Raw genomic sequence first — 19836 nt, forward strand, 5'->3', positions numbered from 1 at the left:
CAAAGTGCAGAATGTTGGAATGAAAAATTGCATGAAATATTGACAAATTTAGGATTTAAGCAAGGTGAAGCAGATAAATGCTTGTACACTAGGTGCACAAATGGACAATATGCATACATTTTAGCTTTTGTTGATGATCTGCTCATTGCAAGCAAAAGTGAGCAAGAGTACAAGGACATTGTAAAATGTTTAAACCTCAATGTTGAGATAAAAGAACTTGGTAATGTGTCATACTATCTTGGTATAGAAATTGAGAAACAAAATGATGGTTCTTATCTTCTAAGCCAGAAGCAGAAAAATAAATGAGCTTATTGAAAGTTTAGGTATGCAAGATGCCCAAGTTGTAAGCACTCCCATGATCACTGATTTTCTGAAGGATGAAACAGTAAGAGAACCTTTACCAGATAACATCCAATATAGATCAGCCATAGGTAAGCTTATATATCTAGCTACCACATACAGTGCTGATATAGCAAATGCAGTAGGAATTTTGAGCAGAAGGGTCAGCTCACCTACCAAATCAGATTGGACTGCAGTTAAAAGGATGGTAAGGTATTTAAAGGGTACCATTGATTGTAAATTAAAGGTTTCAGCCAATAGTAATCCAAAACTAATATGTTACTGTGATTCAGATTGGGCAGGGGATCATTCTGATTATAAATCCACAAGTGGATATGTGTTTATGTATGGAAATGTACAAATTTCATGGGCCAGTCATAAACAAAGTATTGTGAGTTTGTCTTCTACAGAAGCTGAATACGTGGCCGTATCGTAAGCGTGCAGAGAACTGATGTGGATTGAAAAACTTTTGCTGGATTTCGGAATAGCTGAAAAGAGACCAATCCAGATAATGGAAGATAATCAGAGCTGCATCCGACTGTCACAGAATGACAAGGTTCAGTCACGCACCAAGCATATCGCAACGAAATACCACAACGTGCGAGAGTTGGCGAAAGAAGGGGTCATCAGTCTACACTATTGTCACACCAGTGAGATGACAGCTGACATCATGACCAAACCGTTACCCAGAGAACATTTTGTGAATCTGCGTATAAAGCTTGGACTTTGTATGAATAAATAATTGCATGACAGTTATGCATGAGAAGGGGTTTGTTGGAATTTATTGTATTTTACATGCATTGCCTGTCACCTATTATTTCTCTGTGATTACTCTGTGACCTCTGATGTGAATTACTTAGAGAGGTCACACAGCTATGCAACTTCCTGTGGGGGTTAGATGCAGCACATGCAGCACATGGAGCACATGGAGCTCATGATCTCTCCTAACCTGAGAGGATCTATGGTGGTGTGAGCATCCATTACCATCTAAGCACATGGAAGGAGCTGATAATACAAATGTATAATAATATGTATATATAAGCCTGTCTGATTATAATCTAACTACAAACTGTGAGTAAACAGATGTTTTGTTACTTCAACTTTAAAGTGACTCAGCAGTGAATTATTCAGGGGTGAATGAGAGAGAGATGAAGAAAGAAATTAACATTTCTAAAGCTGAAGCTGTGTGTACTAAAATCTGCTAATTATTTACTACAAATAATCCAACACATTTAAATACCCCCCATGGCATAAATGCACAGACAGTAAGTCCCTTCCAACTGTTGCGGAACATTGAGGGCAGGGAGGGGAGGGCAAAGCAGAGCAGAAGAGAATCGATGGGATGGGAGGAGAGGAGAGAATCGCGGCACACGGATAGGAGGGCAGGGAAGAGGAGAACTGCTGGACATGGAGGGGATGGGATGGGAGGGAAGAATCGCTGGACATGAAGGGAAGGGCAGGGGAGAGAGAAAAATAATTGCTTACAAGACAGCCTTCCTAGGGCCTGTTTCATTGTTGAGGAAATGGGCTTCGTTCCACTAGTATTAACATAAAAACAAAAGAAGGAAAAAGAATGTCAATTGCAATAGGAAAGAAAACAATCACACAGACACAAGCAATCAACAATCACTTACAAGCAATCATTTAGATACAGTTAAAAATCCCAAGCTACAATGCATGTGCAAATCAAACAGGTATTAGCTTCACAGAATTACAAGAACTAAACTGGAATCTAAGAAGTGCTAAATGGAAAAGTAGAAAAAGTGAGTTTTGAGTTGTTTTTATAAAATTTGGTAAGTGAAAGTTCTGAGCTAACAATTAAAGGTAAATTATTCCATAGTGAAGGTGCTAAAAAGTGGATTGCAGAATTACGGTTTGACTTGTAATGAGTTTGCTTAAGGGATGGAAGCACCAGGCGATTAGCATCGAGTTAACAAAGTAAATGAGAGGGGGTATAAGGGATAATTAGAGAGGAAAGATATGCAGGCCTACATCAATGTATACTCCCAAATAACGAAATGAATCCATGGGAACAATTTGATGGTTAAAAAGACCCAATGGCATTGATGGTGTACTAAAAAAACAGTAATCCAACATGCTGTCGTTTTTGCAGAATTGAGTACAAGTTTATGTGAAACTAATCAAGATAATGAAGAGTGTGCCATTTGAAGAGGTTCTAAATCTATTGAAAATGGTGATGCAGGGTATATTAACAGGATACCATCTGCATAAATAAAGAGCCGGACATTGTGATCTTGAAGCAGTGCTGCAAGAGGACTGAGAAAGATGTTAAATAGTAATGGTGAGAGCACTGACCCCTGAGGAACCCCTAAATCAGCTTGTAATCATAAGATACATCGTTAGGAGTAAATACAGAGAAAACACTGCCTGTAAGAAAAGATTTAAACCAAGCCAGAGTAGTACTGAGCAGACCAATCGATTGAAGATGTGCCAAGAGTAATGATTGATTAACAAGGTCGAATACGGTCGACAAGTCCAGAGAAATGAGGAGAGTGATTTCTCCCCTTTCTTGAATAGTCTGAAGTTCACTATGCAATGCAGTCATTGTTGTTTTAGTACTGTGATTGACATAAGAGATATAAGACAGCATGGGAGTTTTTGGTCGTATCCATAGGCGGTCGGTGACTCAACTGTTTGGGGAGGCTAAGATGGGTGGGGCTAAATAGTGGGTGGGGTTAAGGCAGGGCCAAGGTGCGGTTGAATGGAGTGTGATTGGGAAGGTTAAAATCCTTAGTGTAGGGAGTAGCCCTTAGATTGTAAACTCTCCAGGGACAGGAAAACACCTATTGTATCTGAATGTAACTCTCCTTGAGGTACTGCTGAGAAAAGCATGATCTAAAATCACACTCAGAAGACTAGAGTGGTTTAACATCCCTTCTACAGCCTGATCTGTTGCTGAATGGCTCTGAAATGTCATCTGACTTTCCAGTTATTGCTGTTCTGTTTCTGTAGCACAGAGAGCTGCTTAATCTCAGCACTGGGTGGGCAAGCTGCTGATTCCCCCCCCCCCCCCCTGAAAACCAGAGGTCATACTGCATAAGGTCATCTTTAACAGTGTCCGGTTATTCACCAAGCAGTGTCTGCCCACCCAAGCTCTATGCATTATATTCCATTTTGTCCTAAAATCTGTCTTTCTCCAAACCCCAGCCCTCTTTTGTACATTCCATCTGTGTAGGAGGGGTTATCCTGTACTCTTCCTGGATTTGGGCTTCAGCTGAATCATCTTCACATTAGACTACTGGTTTATTAAAGCTTCATGTGCCCTTCTACAATATAGGCTATGTATTTCTCCTGACCTTTTTTTATTTTTCTTACATTTGTACCCCACGCTTTCCCACTCATAGCAGGCTCAATGCGGCTTACATATTATATACAGGTACTTATTTGTACCTGCAGCAATGGAGGGTTAAGTGACTTGCCCAGAGTCACAAGGAGCTGCCTGTGCTTGCAATGGGAATTGAACCCAGTTCCCCAGGACCAAAGTCCACCACTCTAACCACTAGGCCACTCCTCCATTAACAACAAAGTGGACTAAGTCTTTCTCCTTTTAACACCACACACTTTCCTAATATTGCAGTGTATTGGTATAGTCTTTCATTAGCTTCTGTGGAGTCATGTTGAATGATGATGGCCTGGAGTTCTATCTCCTGGCCATTTGATATATCTGTGAAATTGAGCAGTTATCGAGAGCCTAGTTTCTAGTAAGTAGGCATAAAAGTCACAATAAAAATCTAACATTATGTAAGCCACATTGAGCCTGCAAATAGGTGGGAAAATGTGGGGTTCAAATGTAACAAATAAATAAATAAATAAATAGTACCACACACAATAAAGTGATATAAAACACAAAAAAATGTCACTTAGGACCTAAAGAACAATTCTACAATACCATAATAGCACTAACTTCCCGGAGTCACACAGCAAGGGCAGCAGCGTAAACAGTGCAGTGGGCACTAGAACATCAATACTGGAAAACTAAACAAGCCGGATTAGAACAGATCAGCCCTACATAGACATTCAATGTTAACAGAATACCTAGTTGTTCACACACACAGAACACAGATAGACCCTCACCAGGTATAGAACTAAAAATAGAAATATGTAGACAAAAATACAAATACTTATGGATTACAGCAATATAACTAGGCATACGTCAGATGTACAGTCATATGTAAAGCATTTAAATTTTCTTCAACCCATATTCTTAAAAATACACTATTATGATTTTAAGAACTTCTGAAATTACACCGAACCCCAAGAAACTATACTCTCCAATGCAACACTAAAATATATGCCAAATGTAAAGATAGCAAATGCAAATTTTAAAATATAACATATTCCAATCACATTACAAATTAACAAATAAAAATAAAGCAAAAAAATGGAAATAAGGCAATATCTTTTTATTGGACTAAGGTAATACATTTTTCAACTAGCTTTCAATGGCCAAAACTTCCATCCTCAGATCAGGACAATATACTGCTGTTATGGTATACTGTTCTGATCTGACGAAGGAGACTTCGATCTCCAAAAACTAGTAAAAAAAAAAAAAGTATTAGGTTAGTCCAATACATGGTATCATCTTATTTTCCATTTTTTGTTTTATGTTTATAAGAGTAGAATAACATTACTACCACACTACTTTATCCTAAATTAAAAATACATTTTTCTACCTTTCTTGTCTGGCCATTTAATTTTTCTAATTGTGTTGGTCACAATTTCTGCATTCTGCATTCCTCTATCAAGGGTTTCTTGTCCATTTGTCCTTTTTCTCTCTTCTCTTGACTTTTTCACATCCTCCACTACATCCATCTTCAACATTGATATTTTCCTCTCAGCTTCCTTCCATGTATTTTTATCCATTTTTCATTCAATCTTACTAGAGTCTTCAGTTTTCCTCGTTTTACTGAATCTACCTAGAGCTTTCCATCTTTTCCTTTCCTTTTATTTCCCAGTCTCATTAACTCTATTCTCTCCCCTTCCATCCAGCATATCCCCCTCTCTCCATTCATCCAGTACCCCCACTCTCCCATTCCAACCAATGTGTCTCCTCTCTTCCCCTTTCGAGTCTCCCTTTCTCTGTCTCCCCCTTCCATCTAGCATGTCCCCACCCCTCCCCTTCCATCCAGCATGTCCCCTCTCTCTCTCCTCCATTCAGCTTCTTCCCTTCTCTAACTCTACTTACATCCAGCTTTTCCCACCTCTCCCATCTTCCATCCTTCCAGCATGTCCCCTCTCTCCCCTTCTTTTAGCTTCTCCCCTCTGTCACATCTTTCATCCAGTGTTTCTCTCTTTCTTCCCTCCGTCCAACAACATCTCCCACTCCCTCCCCCTTCCACTCTCTCTCTCTCTCTCTCTCTTTCTCTCTCTCTGCTTGTATTTCCTCTTCCCCTTCACTCTACCGGAACTTAAGTGGCTGCTGCATTTTGGGACCAGCCGCAGAACAGGCATTCTGCATAGGCATGCCTTCTGACTCAGCTGTTCTCAGTCACCAGGAGAGGAAATGACGTTGGGGAAAGGGAGAGGCTGGCAAAGTCGGCAGATGCGTGAATACAGGATGCGAGTGCAAGCCTGCGGCTCTCTTTTACTGTTGCTCGTACTTCTAAACCGGCAGTAGTGGCAGTCAGAGTTAGCAATGGGAGGAAGGTAGTCAGAAGTCATGGTTGGGGCTTCCCCAAGCCTCTTATACCGGGCGCCTATGGTCGTATCTTACAGGCTGCATAGACCTCAGGTGAATCTCTTTGTGTTATGTCAGATTTTGAAAAGTCATTCTACTTTTTTGAATTGAAGTACCTTTTTGACATGCTTAATTGGTTTAATCTGGGCAACACTTTCATTAACATAGTCAAACTCTGTTATTCTTGTCTAGTGGCCAGATTGAATGTGAATTGGACTGTAACATCATTTTCCCTAATTAGAGGCACCCTCCAGGGTCTCCTATTCAATTTGGCTTTGTGAGTGGAGGAGTAGCCTAGTGGTTAGTGCAGTGGACTTTGATTCTAGGGACATGGGTTTGATTCCCACTGCAGCTTGTTGTGGCTTTGGGAAAGTCACTTAACCCTCTGCTGCCTGAGGTACAAATAAGTACTTGTGTATAGCACAGAAAGTCCCATTCCCTTTGGAGCCTTTATTTGATGCAAAATTGCATGCATCTGGAACTGCAGCGTATAGCAGTTGGCCATTCAGAGATAATGGTCTCTGCGTTTGTGGATGATGTCATTCTCTATCTGTTGTATCAAATGGGACAAACAAAAGTACTCCACCTCACTTCATATTGTACTAAGGATATGATTAATACATTTAGTCTTAAATGGTGTGATACAGATATCAAATATTTAGGGATAAAATTCAAACTCACCCTTGAGGATACTTTGCAATATAATATACAGTTGTCATCTTATATCGTACACTTAAAAAACTAACTACATTCAAGAATCTATCGACTACAGAATGTAGGCTCCTTCCATCTGCGCAGATGTTAGCCTGTTTTTTTCACATTTAAAATAGAAGAACTTCATGGCAGCTTCAATACTAGTCACTCCATACCCTTTTCCTCACCACCTTCAGATTCTGGGATTTCCTCCCACAGCACTTTATCTACTGTAATTTCATTATTCCATCCACCTTGGAGCTTTACAGGACCATTTCACAAATGTGATCCTCCTCCTCCTCCTCCTTAGACCCATTTACCCACTTTTCTGGTTAAAAAAAAAAAAGCACCACACAGTTTTTCTCTAAATATTTGTTCAAAATTAAACTTAGATTTTCTCTAAAAATGATGTTACCTTCCATGGCAAATAATCTGAAACTGTCTGACTTTCTTCACTCCATGTGGTATTTTTTCCAGAGTCTGACATGATCATGCCATGCAAAGCGTGTGCCAGGGAGTACACAGAATTGTATACACTATAACTACTTCCAAAGTACTTGGTGTCACAGTGTGAAATGAAGTCTGTTGTTTCCTTAGTTTTGCAGGATCTTCTGATGCTTTCAGAGCACCGGCTGTCACACAGTTCATTCCACCATAACTGGCTATCTTGATCATTTGGAAACAGGATAGGATTCACCTCCCGGATAAATTTTAAAATGCTTGGAATATTCTTCTTTGCTATTGTGAATGCCAAAGTATTATTCTTCTCGCTAATCTCCAATGAATAGGTTGAGGGAAAGTCCCATTCAGCTGTGGTGATCCATATTTTGCCAAGTAACTGCATAATGTCTATGTACTCATATAAATTCCAGATATATTCTCTGTTAGAATAGATAATGATCACACTAGCTGATGATGAATGAATCCTCTCATAAATTGTATTTATCTTTTCTGGTGGCATAACACTAGCGTGAGGGAAGGTTTCTATGAATTCAATGCAACCATCATTCTGTTCAATGCCTTCTTTCAGAATCTGGACAGCCCTCAAGCTGCTGTCATCATCAGGTACAATGATACCAACCCAGGTCCAGCTGAAATGCTTTAGTAACATAAGGATCCCAGTGCATAGGTGGAGTTCACTGGGGACAGACCGGTAGAAATAAGGAAACTTGAAAGCATCACTCATAAAAAGATTCTGTGATTTGTAACTTATCTATGGAGAAAAATATTTCCACGTTTAATTTCTTTTATTGATTTTCGAGACAAATACAATCAAGAGCTCACAACATCAACAAGTAACATTTTACAAAGTAAGGCAATACCGGAGCTCACATGTAAGAAGTAACTATCCATATCTAGGGTTAAAATTAAGTTAAGAAAAGAGATAGGCAGAAAAGAGAAAAAGGAGGGAAGGAAGTGTGTGGGGGGGGGGGGGGTGCTGGAGTGTACAGATCAAAGTATAAAACATGCATAGGCCATACAATAGATCTAATTGAGTGTTTATCGCTGTACAATGCCGAAATATGATACAAGTGGTAGCCATTTCTCCCTATATGCAGCAAAGCGAGAAGATGTCTTTGCAAGGATTTCCAATGCGAGAAAATTAGTTTCAATGCTAAAGATACCATGGTGCTAACAAGAGGTACCCTTCACTATGAGTCAGCAAACTTCTATAGCACTGATCCCTAAGAATCACAAATTTATAAGTGATTGAGCCAGGAAAGTGAAAGATGTCTACCAGTTGTGACCATATTTCTAGCCAGTATTTATGAAGGCACAGTCAAATATAAGATGCTTTACATTACCCACTGGAGAGTGGCAAGACCAGCATACATTAGAATTAGAGGGAGAAATAACATGTAACTTATGTGGCGTCCATAAAGATCTATGCATAAAGAAATACATAGACTGTGTAGTAGTAGAAGAATGAGAGCATCTGAAGAGGGACTTCCAAAGCTGCTCCCACAGTTTATCGGATATAGGGTGCTGTATGTCTTCCTCCCAACATCTACATAATCCTGTACATTTAGTGTGGGATTTGCTGAGAAGGTATTTGTAAATGTGGGAAGCAGCGTGACCAATATGCTGAAGCTTCAAATTAAAATCTATAAGCTCAGGGATGTGGGTCAGGAACTGTGGTTGTAATCTACCTTTAATTTTCTTTTTTAACATGGAGCTAACTTGAAGCCACTGGTAAAATTGGGTGCAAATTCTGTTTTCAGATCTGAGAAAGTTTTCCATGTCTGTCCACTCACATGGATCATATCTTTTAAGGACCAAGTACCTATACGCTGCCACTGAGCCCACGAAAAACTTGCTTATTGCCAATTTTAAAGTTAGAGTTATTCCATATAGGGGTGAGTGGCATGGCAGACCAAGGGATATCCATCGATTTATCTAAGGATACCATTAATTTATATGCAGTGTGAATTATCGGATTAGAACCAATGCTTTTGGTAAGGTGCATGCCAATTATATGGGAATGCTCCAATGGGTCAATAAGGGCTTGTTCAAAGGTGAACCATCTGGGCGGGGAGGTAACATTTACAAGAGTGATCCATTCCAAACCCTGCCGCATAATGAAGGCTTTGTGATAAAGCAGGAGATCAGGAAATTTCCTTTTTGGAAACTTAAGCTTACTCAGAAAGATTCTAGGCAACCTAAAATTCCATAAGAAGTTGGTGAGCATCTTTTCCAGATGCTTATAAAAGGCACAAGGGAAGAGAAGAGGGATCATACTCAATGTGTATGTGATTTTAGGGACTATCATCATTTTAATAGTATCTAGTCTTCCCCACCAAGTGAGGTGTAATGGGGACCAGGTTGCCAATGAGGCCTCAATCTGTGAGGTTACTTTGTCAGAGTTGATTTTAATGGTGTTGTTGAGGTCTCTATCAAAGAAGACACCAAGATACTTTATGGAAGAGGATATCTATTTACAGGGCAGCTCTGGGACAGTGAAGGGAGTACATACGTCCTTCAAAGGCATCATTTTTGTTTTATCCCAATTAACTTTATAGCCTGAGATTTTTGAGAATCTAGATATTAGGTTAAAGAGGGCTTTCAAGGATGACTGAGGGTTGGTAAGATGTAACATGATATCATCCACATTTGCTGAGAGCTTGAACTCCTCTGAGCCCAGCTGTATACCAGCAATATCAACTGCTTTACAGATTGCCACTAGGAGAGGTTCAAGAGCCATATTGAATAACAATGGGGAGATAGGACAGCCTTGTCTAGTGCCTCTATGTAGAATGAATTAGAGGTTTCAGCATTGGCTACTATGCGGGCCGAAGGATGGGAGTAAAGCAACTGCACCATATGAATATATGGATCAGGGAAACCAAATTGCTTAAGAACAATAAACAAGTATTTCCATTCTCCCCAGTCAAAGGCCTTTTCCGCATCAAGGGAAACAGACAGTATGGGATAGTCCCTTTACCGAGCAAAGTGTATCACATAACAGAGTAGTCTGGTGTTGTCAGCACCACTTCTGGACTTAACAAAACCAGCCTGGTCCCTGTGTACAAGAGACTGAATAATGTTTTCAATTCTGCAGCATAAAATCTTTGCATAAATTTTATAATCAGTACTTAAGAGCGAAATTGTTTTGTAATTCTGTATGAGGGTGCTGTCTCTGTTGGGCTTAGGCAGCACTATTATGTTGGCATCCAGAAAGCGGCCTGAAGAAGTCGACTCTAACAGTGTCTGAAAATAAGTCAGCAGATGAACTGATATAGTGGAAGAGAAGACCTTGTAAAATTCCGCAGGTAAGCCATCTGGGCCTGGAGTTTTACCTAGAGGTAGTTTATTGATTGCAGAGATTATTTCATCCCGGGAGATAGGTTTGCTAAGTTGCCTGATGTGACTGTCTGATACACGTGGTAATTGTAGTGATGATAGAAAACGATGAATATCATTATCCTGAGCTACAGAATCTGAAGAGTACAGGGTCCTAAATGTCATGGACTCCGCCCCTCAGGAGCAGACCACGCCCAATTTCCAAATAAAATTTCTCTCGAACTGTAGTCGGTGACCTGTATCCGGGCTGTCTGACTCCCAAAGGACGGCGTCCACACCAAAATATAGGAAAGATTATAGGAAAGGAGGTAATTTAGGGAAATAAGGATAGAACAAGGGAAAATATAAGGTACAACAATTTCTAAACCAAATAACCAGCCCTCAATAAACTTTAATATTTAACAATTTATTTGTCAGATAAACAAATATATATATATATTCCTAAATAACTACTTTAATTTCTATTTTCTAGGTTATCGTCTCTTCTATTCGTTACAAAACATCATTTTATAAACATCAGATAAGTATTCAAACGTTTGTTTCTCCTTTGTCTCTGATCTATTTGCAATTCTATTTCACTTTCTCTTTTCTCAAAGAATTGATACTTTTCTTCACTTTTGTTTTTCAGGTCCTGGACTCCACTCTATACAACATAACGGTAAGTATGTTTAAGTTTATTTTCTTTTTATCTCTTTTCCTTTAATTTCTTTACCACACTCTGTTGTCTTCTTTGTTCTTGGCTGGCTCTTTGACCTTTCTTGAAACGTTGGGGCCCTTGATATGATCAGTATTCTTATGGTCAAGAATTTTCTTTTAGGATTTTCTTCTTTCACCTAAACCTGTCCTTAACAAAGTAACTGAAGAGAAAACCCTTACTCCTTAACTTTTTCTCTGGATACCTAATAGAAGGGCTTAAATTATACACTGGCCATTCTAGATAATAAAAATAAATTAATCAAATACCCTAGACTAAATTTCCTATGCTAATTGACTTTTTTTCTATTCTCACAGAGAACTTCACTCTTCTTTACTGCTCTTCTCAATTTCCCATATACACTCTACAGTCACGCAATACTTAACCCCTATCTCAACTTTCATTAAATTTTCATACATAAAATTTTTATTGTTTTCCTCTCAATCACTTTCATTTCACCATAAAACTCACTTTTTCACTAAACTTTGTCATTTAAACAATTTCCATACTTTGTAGGCCTTCACTTCGCACAGCTATTTCACACACACCCTTCTCCCTCTGTGTTCAGAAGCTCTCTCTCCAACTGCCCACTCGGCCGTTGCCTAGACAACGGAGCTTCCCTGGACATTCCGCCGTCCAAGCAACCAATCAGGTGCTCTACTTGATTTGGAATTCCTCCACCTGTCCATCATGGAACCCCTAACCAAAATTCCATTCTCCATTTTAATCAACTGTTTACCCATTAAAAATCATTAAAAACATATATTTTCCCCAATTTTTACCCCTAAACTCTTCCCAATTAACTTCAAAATTTCCATGCCGCCTAATATAAATTTCCCCATAATCCCTATATTTTTAGAATTCAAATTAACCCTTTCCTTACCCCACAATCAAACATTACCCCATAACACTCCTCCGAAAACCCAAAACTCCCCAAAAACCTATTCAAAAATTTAAAGACCCCTTCCCGGACCTAATACGTCGAAATTATTAAAATCGGACCATTTAAACCCCCCGAAGCACCCCAAAATGTCCCCCTATTAAATAAACCCCTTAAACCCCAATTTTAAAATTACACCCCCCCTAATTTACCTAAACTAACCCCCCTGAACACAAATCTGCAAACAGAATTTAAATCCGTTAAACCGTTCAGAATCTACGCCCCTCTACACCTATTACCACATTTTAAACAATATAAAAAATAAAATTTGGGGCTAAATACCCCCTTACCTGTATCCTTAAGTCCCCCACACATGACGACCACCAAAATTCCAGGTCCCGGTGATCTCTCCTCAAAAACGGAGGAAAAACAAAAAAACCTCCGTGGCCGGGCCCAAAATTTAGCCCCCGGCTTCGGCCTACTCGGAAAGACTCGCGTTGCCGGTTCGTGCATGAGGCGCGCCGCCTCATGCACACTCGCGCGTCATTCCCCCGACGTCCTCTTCCCCTGCAGCCCTCTTCTCGGCGCTTCACGGGCCCGAAAAAGATCTTCACTCCCGGGGATGCGCTCCATCGGCCCCCGGGAGTTAAAAAAAACGCCGCTTCGCTTTCCTGCTCCCCTCCTCCGTACCGGAGCGCTCATCCAGCGCTCCGACTCAATTTTGCAGGTCCGGGGACGTTCCCAACCATCCCCGGACCCCGAAACGTGCTGAGCCTCGTCCCCAAACCTGAACCTGCATTACACAGGCCCCAAAATCCCTCGGGAGCGCCACTCTTCCCCCGTAGCGCTCCCAACCAGAAAAATGGCCTCAAAATCGGCCCCGAAATGGACCCCAGCCACAGATGACCCCAGAAGCCTCCAAAAACCTTGCTGCCTGCTCCTGCAGCATCGGAGACCCTCCAAAAACCTCCCAGGTAAGTATTTATTTATTTATATTTTCTTTAACCCCTAACCCCCTGTTACATTCGCCCGGACTGAAAATCAATATTGTCCCCAATATTACTATATTATTCTTTACAATCACACTCCACCACACAAACTTTCATGAATCTTATAACATCACCTCCTATAATCACCCTCAACCCAAATCCCCATTTTCTCCTTAACCACCTTCAGTCATCCTTATATATTCAACTCTATTCAATCCTATTCTATCTCTTACTCATATTTTTCCTCTCATAGAACTCTTTAAACAACAATACAAATATTTTCATCTTGCAAGGTATACCGTTAAACTTTAACACTACATTTCCAAAACATTTCATAAATTTTCCAAAATTTATGACAATTACTTTCAAATTCTTAAACTGTTCTTTAAAATAACAAAACCAACTTCAACTGTAATTTATTTTTTTTCTTAAGTCCTACTTTTCATTTAAATACAAAATTTTCTTGAAAATATGTTGAACATTTTCCTTTGGTACTACGTTTTGACATTCGGATGTTATCAACATTTTCTTCTATTGTAGATTCACTCACAGGATTAATCCTAAATTCTGTGTAAACCAAATATCCTTCATCTATTACATTTTTTTCTCTCTTTGAGCAGTCTGACTTCACCATTTGACAACTCTCCATTTGAGTCTCTTCAATTCCTTCCCTGCACATATAATATTTCTTTACTAAATTCCTATTAATTACTTTTTCTTCCATTGAATTTTTTATTCTTAATACATTGGAAGTATCACCCCAAATTTGTACTATTTGGTATGGCTCCTCCTCCCATGTGTCCTGAATCTTGTGCCGACCACGAAAACCTCGCCTCTGCAGCAACACCCAATCCCCCTCCCGAAGAACTTCAGCCCTCGATTTCTTATTATATTGGCTTCTTAGTTTTTCATTTTGTTCCTCAGAAGCTCTTCTGGCCAGATCTCTCGCCAGATCTAATTTGGACTGGTGTTGCACTATCCAATCTTCCAAGGAATTAACTTGTCCTGTTTTCCAACATTCTTCTTCTTGTCTCACTAAATCCTGATGTGGCATCAAATTTTCTTTTCCCAAGAAAAGAAACGCTGGAGTAAATCCAGTAGCATTATGTATGGAACTATTGTAGATCTGGTTAATCTCAGGCAAGTAATTGGACCAGTACCTTTTCTTTCCAGGTGGAAAAGCACGTAATATCTGGTGAAATGTCCGATTGTATCTCTCACACCTCCCGTTTCCCTGCGGATGGTAAGGTGTGGTACGGGTCTTCTTTACTCCATATAAGAGACAGAGTTCTTTTATGACTTTGGACTCAAACACAGTTCCTTGATCGGAGTGCAACTTATCAGGTACTCCATACATTGAAAACCAATGAGTGACCAGGATCCTCGCGGTTGTCTTTGCTGTTTGGTTTCTCGCGGCGACAGCGATAGTAAACCTTGAAAACATATCCGTCATCACGAAAACGTTTTCATATCCTCTGCTGTCCCTGTCTAATACCGTGTAATCCACTGCCAACACTTCGTGCGGTTTTACAACATTAAAACAACTCAATTCCGTTTTCTCAGCCGGGAATAATTTCTTTGAAAAACAGCATCTTTTGCAACTGTTAATCCATTCTTCTACATCTCTCTTCATTTTGGTCCAAAAATGTTCCTTTCGGAGATTCTTAAATGTCATTTCAGTGGCAAAATGACCTCTATCATCATGGAATTGTTTTAATATTTCCTCTCTCAATTCCTTTGGTACCACCACCTGTAATTCTTCGCTGCCAAACCTACAGTCCTCATAGACCCTGTATAATACTCCTTCCCTTATCTGCAGACGTTCTCTGTGTTTCCACAGAAGTTTCTTATCCAGAGTATCAAGTTCTTCTAAACTTGGTAGCCGATTTTCTTTCAGCCACCTCATCACCTCTCGAATAGTATCATCCGACTTTTGCTTTTTCACTATCTCGGACTGATGTTCAGCACACTGTAATGTACCACAGGTGTACTTTTTCTTCTGGACGGATTTTCTGTTTTTAGCATTCACTCTCACTCCTTTACACAGAAATTTCAGGAAATCTTTCTCCTCATCTGGATCGCTCAACTCAGGCTCTTCATTATTTGACAGTCTGGATAATGCATCTGCCACCGTATTGCTTCTGCCGGTCTTGTACTCCACACTAAACTCTAGTTCCGCCAACTGAGCTAACCATCGCTGTTCCACTGCTTGAAGGTTCGCTGTATCAAGATATTTCAGCGGATTATGGTCCGTTCGTACTACAAATTTCTTATAGATGAGGTATTCTCGAAATTTCTCCGTGCAGGCCCACTTCAACGCCAATAATTCAAGCTTAAAGGCCGAATAGTTATTCGAATTCCTTTCTGATCTCCTCAGCCCTCGGCTGGCATACGCGATCACCCTCTCTTCGCCCTCTTGGATTTGACTAAGTACTGCCCCCAAGCCTTTGTAACTGGCATCAGTGGTCAGTATGAATTTTTCTGTGAATACTGGATATGACAGCACTGGAGCCGATGACATTCTCTCTTTCAGCTCTTCAAACGCACTTTGGCAAGCCTCTGTCCAAACGAATTTATTTCCCTCGGCCACATTTTTCCCGGTAATCAAATGTAGAGGAGCTGCTATCTGTGAAAAGTTCTTTATAAATCTTCGGTAAAAGCTCGCAAATCCAAGGAAACTCCGAACTTCTGTTTTATTTGACGGGATCTTCCATTCCTGTAACGCTTTTACTTTTTCAGGGTCTGTGGATACCCCTTGTTGCGAAACAATGTATCCTAAGTATTTAACTTCCCTACAAGCAAATCTACACTTAGACGGCTTGATTTTAAGCCCATGCCCTTTCATTCTTATCAGAACTTTTTCCAACCGCTCCAGATGTTGGTCAAAAGTCGGCGAGTAGATTAAAATATCATCCAGGTACAGCAGGAGGACATTAAAAACATAATCGCTCAAGATTGTCTCCATTAATCGCTGAAATGACGCTGGGGCATTGCACAACCCGAAAGGCATCCTGGTCCACTCATATAGTCCAAACGGGGTAGTCACCGCTGTCTTTTCAATGTCTTGAGGTCTCATTCCCATCTGGAAGTATCCAGATGTCATGTCTAGGGATGTGAACCACTGTGATGATCCCAGTGCATCCAACGATTCGTCTATCCTCGGTAGAGGATAGGCATCCCTTATAGTGATGGCATTAAGTTTTCTGTAGTCGCAACAGAACCTGATGCTTCCATCCTTCTTTTTAATTACCACAGCTGGAGATGCCCATGGACTTTGGCTTCTTCTCAATATCCCTTGTTGCACCAGATCTTGCACATGACTCTTGAACAAATCAAAAATGTGAGGCGATACCCGCCTAAATGGTTGACGTATTGGATTAGATGTTCCTGTGTTGATAGGGTGTGTCACCAAATTTGAAAACCCGATATCACTATCGTTCGTTGAAAACACTGTTCTATGTTTCCATAGCAGTTTCTTTAATTTATCAGCTTGTTCCATGTTCAAATTACTCCAGTCCACCTTCACATTCGGAATCTGATCTTCCCAATTATGTCCCATCTCTTCCTGAATTTCCAGATTCATTTCAGATGAAATCATTTCAGGTACCTGTACCTCAGCTATTTGTGATTTACTTGGTATAATTACATCTTGGACACCGATGTTTACCATACGAACTAATACATTTCCTTTATTTTGAGTTACCAATGTATTAGCCACTAATACTCTCTCTGGTAAATTATTCTTTCCCGAAGCTGAGACCAACAACGGTCCTGAGACTCCTCTGATTTGCTGGCATTTTCCCAGTAATATTCTCTCCGACATTGCCGGTAAAATTTGTCCCACACGCCCTTGGAGTTTTACTAAACCCACAATTTCTTTAACCTGTGTAGTTCTGTTCTGGGAAATCTTTGAAAGAATTCTCGATATTTTCACAGGTTCCATCACAAAACAGGATAGGTCCTTAAACAGCCCCTCCAAATGTTGAAGTACGTTCATCCCTAAAATTCCTTGTACTGAGTTTTCTTCAACATGTCCTTCCAAGAAATTATCTTTTACTATAAACACACATCTCTTTGGTATCAGCTGCCCTAAACACTGTACGTCAGCGTCGATGTATCCTAGTACAGGTAACTCTGTTCCGTTGACAGCCACTAATGTAAGTTGGCTTGCATCTTTGAGGCATCTTGTGTCCGGGAAGTTTTTGTAGAAAAAACTTGCTAACACGGTGGACACGTTGGAACCTGTGTCAACTGTACACAGCGTTTCCACACCTTCAATTTTTATCTTCAGAAGTGGACTAGACCCAATAGCCCGCTCTCCAAAAAGTTTTTCTTCTTGATTTTGCTCCATATTTAGTTGTTTCTGCATCCTTACATTAGGTTTAAGGTTTTCACCTTTATTAGTGTTTGACTCTGCCTGATTATTTCCAGCTCTCATGGACGTTCCACTGGTCCCAGGAATTTCAGCATTCCTAGGTCTCTCTTCCTGTTTGGTCCTGTCAATTCTCTCACTGCGACAGTAGCGAGCGATGTGTCCGGGTTCTTGACAGCGATAACAGATGACATTATCAAAATTCGTTCTAGTAGGTCTCACCCTCTGACTTGAGCCGGGATACTCTCCTTGGTTATACGAGTATCTAGTAGTATCTCTTCTTCTCCTGTCCCCCTGTTCTTCCTGTCGCTCACATAGTCGCGAAAACATGTTCGTCATCTGTTGCATCATATTCATCATCATAGTGGTTTCTCTATTTTCTCCTCTCCCCACTTCTTTTTCGTTCTCCCTAGGTCTTTGGAGAATTCTCCTAGGTGCAGACTCACACGTGATTAATCCTTTCTCCTCTCCGGCCCAGCGTATGGCGCTCTGCATAAGATCTGCAAAGGACATATGAGCATCATCTTCACTTCTTTTTGACACTTCACGGCGTAGCATTTCATCTTTTAACCCCAACACGAATTGCTCTTTCAGAGTTTCTTCGGCATTGCCGATCCTCCCTCTGTCTCTCTTCATAATTGCCTCTAACTTCTCTTGAAGTTTGTATGCAAATACCCGTATGCTTTCCCTATCTCCTTGACGAAGATTGTAGAACTCCTGTATTCTCAGCCCAATTGCCGCTCTGTCTCCATACACTTGTCTGAGAAGCTTGTAGATCTCCTCTACTGCACAATCTCGTGGTAACGTATATTTCACGGTGTCCAGCGCTATGCCCTTGAGATGGTCCCGCACCACTTCCACCTGGTCCTCTTCTGGCACTCTTAGAATCCTTAACCTCGACTTCATCCGGTCTATCCATTCTTCTACCCCGAGATCTTCAGGGCTTCTTCTAAAACCCGAGAAATCTGGAACTGTTCTGTCCTGAGGTATTATCACCGTATGGGTGACAATCTGTGGAACCCGACTTCTCACGTCACCGCTTTCGTTCTCCATGCTGCTTCAGGGGAGAGTGTTGCTACAGAGGCAAGGCCGCAAACAACACAAAAACCCAGACCACAACCACAGTACTGACACCACCAAAATCAGACTGTTCACAAGAGATTATATTATTTAGTAAATTCTTACTCTTACAAACCAAATTTTGTTAAATTTAACAATTGTTAACCCGCCCAAAGCTAGTAATCCTGCCGACTACGCCAATTTGTCATGGACTCCGCCCCTCAGGAGCAGACCACGCCCAATTTCCAAATAAAATTTCTCTCGAACTGTAGTCGGTGACCTGTATCCGGGCTGTCTGACTCCCAAAGGACAGCGTCCACACCAAAATATAGGAAAGATTATAGGAAAGGAGGTAATTTAGGGAAATAAGGATAGAACAAGGGAAAATATAAGGTACAACAATTTCTAAACCAAATAACCAGCCCTCAATAAACTTTAATATTTAACAATTTATTTGTCAGATAAACAAATATATATATATATTCCTAAATAACTACTTTAATTTCTATTTTCTAGGTTATCGTCTCTTCTATTCGTTACAAAACATCATTTTATAAACATCAGATAAGTATTCAAACGTTTGTTTCTCCTTTGTCTCTGATCTATTTGCAATTCTATTTCACTTTCTCTTTTCTCAAAGAATTGATACTTTTCTTCACTTTTGTTTTTCAGGTCCTGGACTCCACTCTATACAACATAACGGTAAGTATGTTTAAGTTTATTTTCTTTTTATCTCTTTTCCTTTAATTTCTTTACCACACTCTGTTGTCTTCTTTGTTCTTGGCTGGCTCTTTGACCTTTCTTGAAACGTTGGGGCCCTTGATATGATCAGTATTCTTATGGTCAAGAATTTTCTTTTAGGATTTTCTTCTTTCACCTAAACCTGTCCTTAACAAAGTAACTGAAGAGAAAACCCTTACTCCTTAACTTTTTCTCTGGATACCTAATAGAAGGGCTTAAATTATACACTGGCCATTCTAGATAATAAAAATAAATTAATCAAATACCCTAGACTAAATTTCCTATGCTAATTGACTTTTTTTCTATTCTCACAGAGAACTTCACTCTTCTTTACTGTTCTTCTCAATTTCCCATATACACTCTACAGTCACGCAATACTTAACCCCTATCTCAACTTTCATTAAATTTTCATACATAAAATTTTTATTGTTTTCCTCTCAATCACTTTCATTTCACCATAAAACTCACTTTTTCACTAAACTTTGTCATTTAAACAATTTCCATACTTTGTAGGCCTTCACTTCGCACAGCTATTTCACACACACCCTTCTCCCTCTGTGTTCAGAAGCT

At 40.1% G+C, this 19836-nt stretch overlaps 1 protein-coding gene across 2 annotated transcripts in view; it reads right to left on the reverse strand.

The window, feature by feature from the left end:
* LOC115466389 (E3 ubiquitin-protein ligase TRIM39-like) overlaps positions 1-5592 on the reverse strand; it is a 118814-nt gene extending 113222 nt beyond the window's left edge. The window contains exon 1 of one of the 2 annotated variants that reach the window (XM_030197582.1): positions 5546-5592. In XM_030197582.1, coding sequence (XP_030053442.1) covers positions 5546-5577 — 32 coding nt within the window. In that variant the 5' untranslated portion in view covers positions 5578-5592. Of the gene's footprint in view, positions 1-5033; positions 5309-5545 lie in introns of those variants that run through there. The other variant, XM_030197584.1, reaches the window with a different exon arrangement.
* Between the last annotated feature and the right edge of the window lie 14244 nt (positions 5593-19836).

Source organism: Microcaecilia unicolor, chromosome 3 (assembly GCF_901765095.1).
Source record: "Microcaecilia unicolor chromosome 3, aMicUni1.1, whole genome shotgun sequence".
NCBI classification, from domain to species: Eukaryota; Metazoa; Chordata; class Amphibia; order Gymnophiona; family Siphonopidae; genus Microcaecilia; species Microcaecilia unicolor.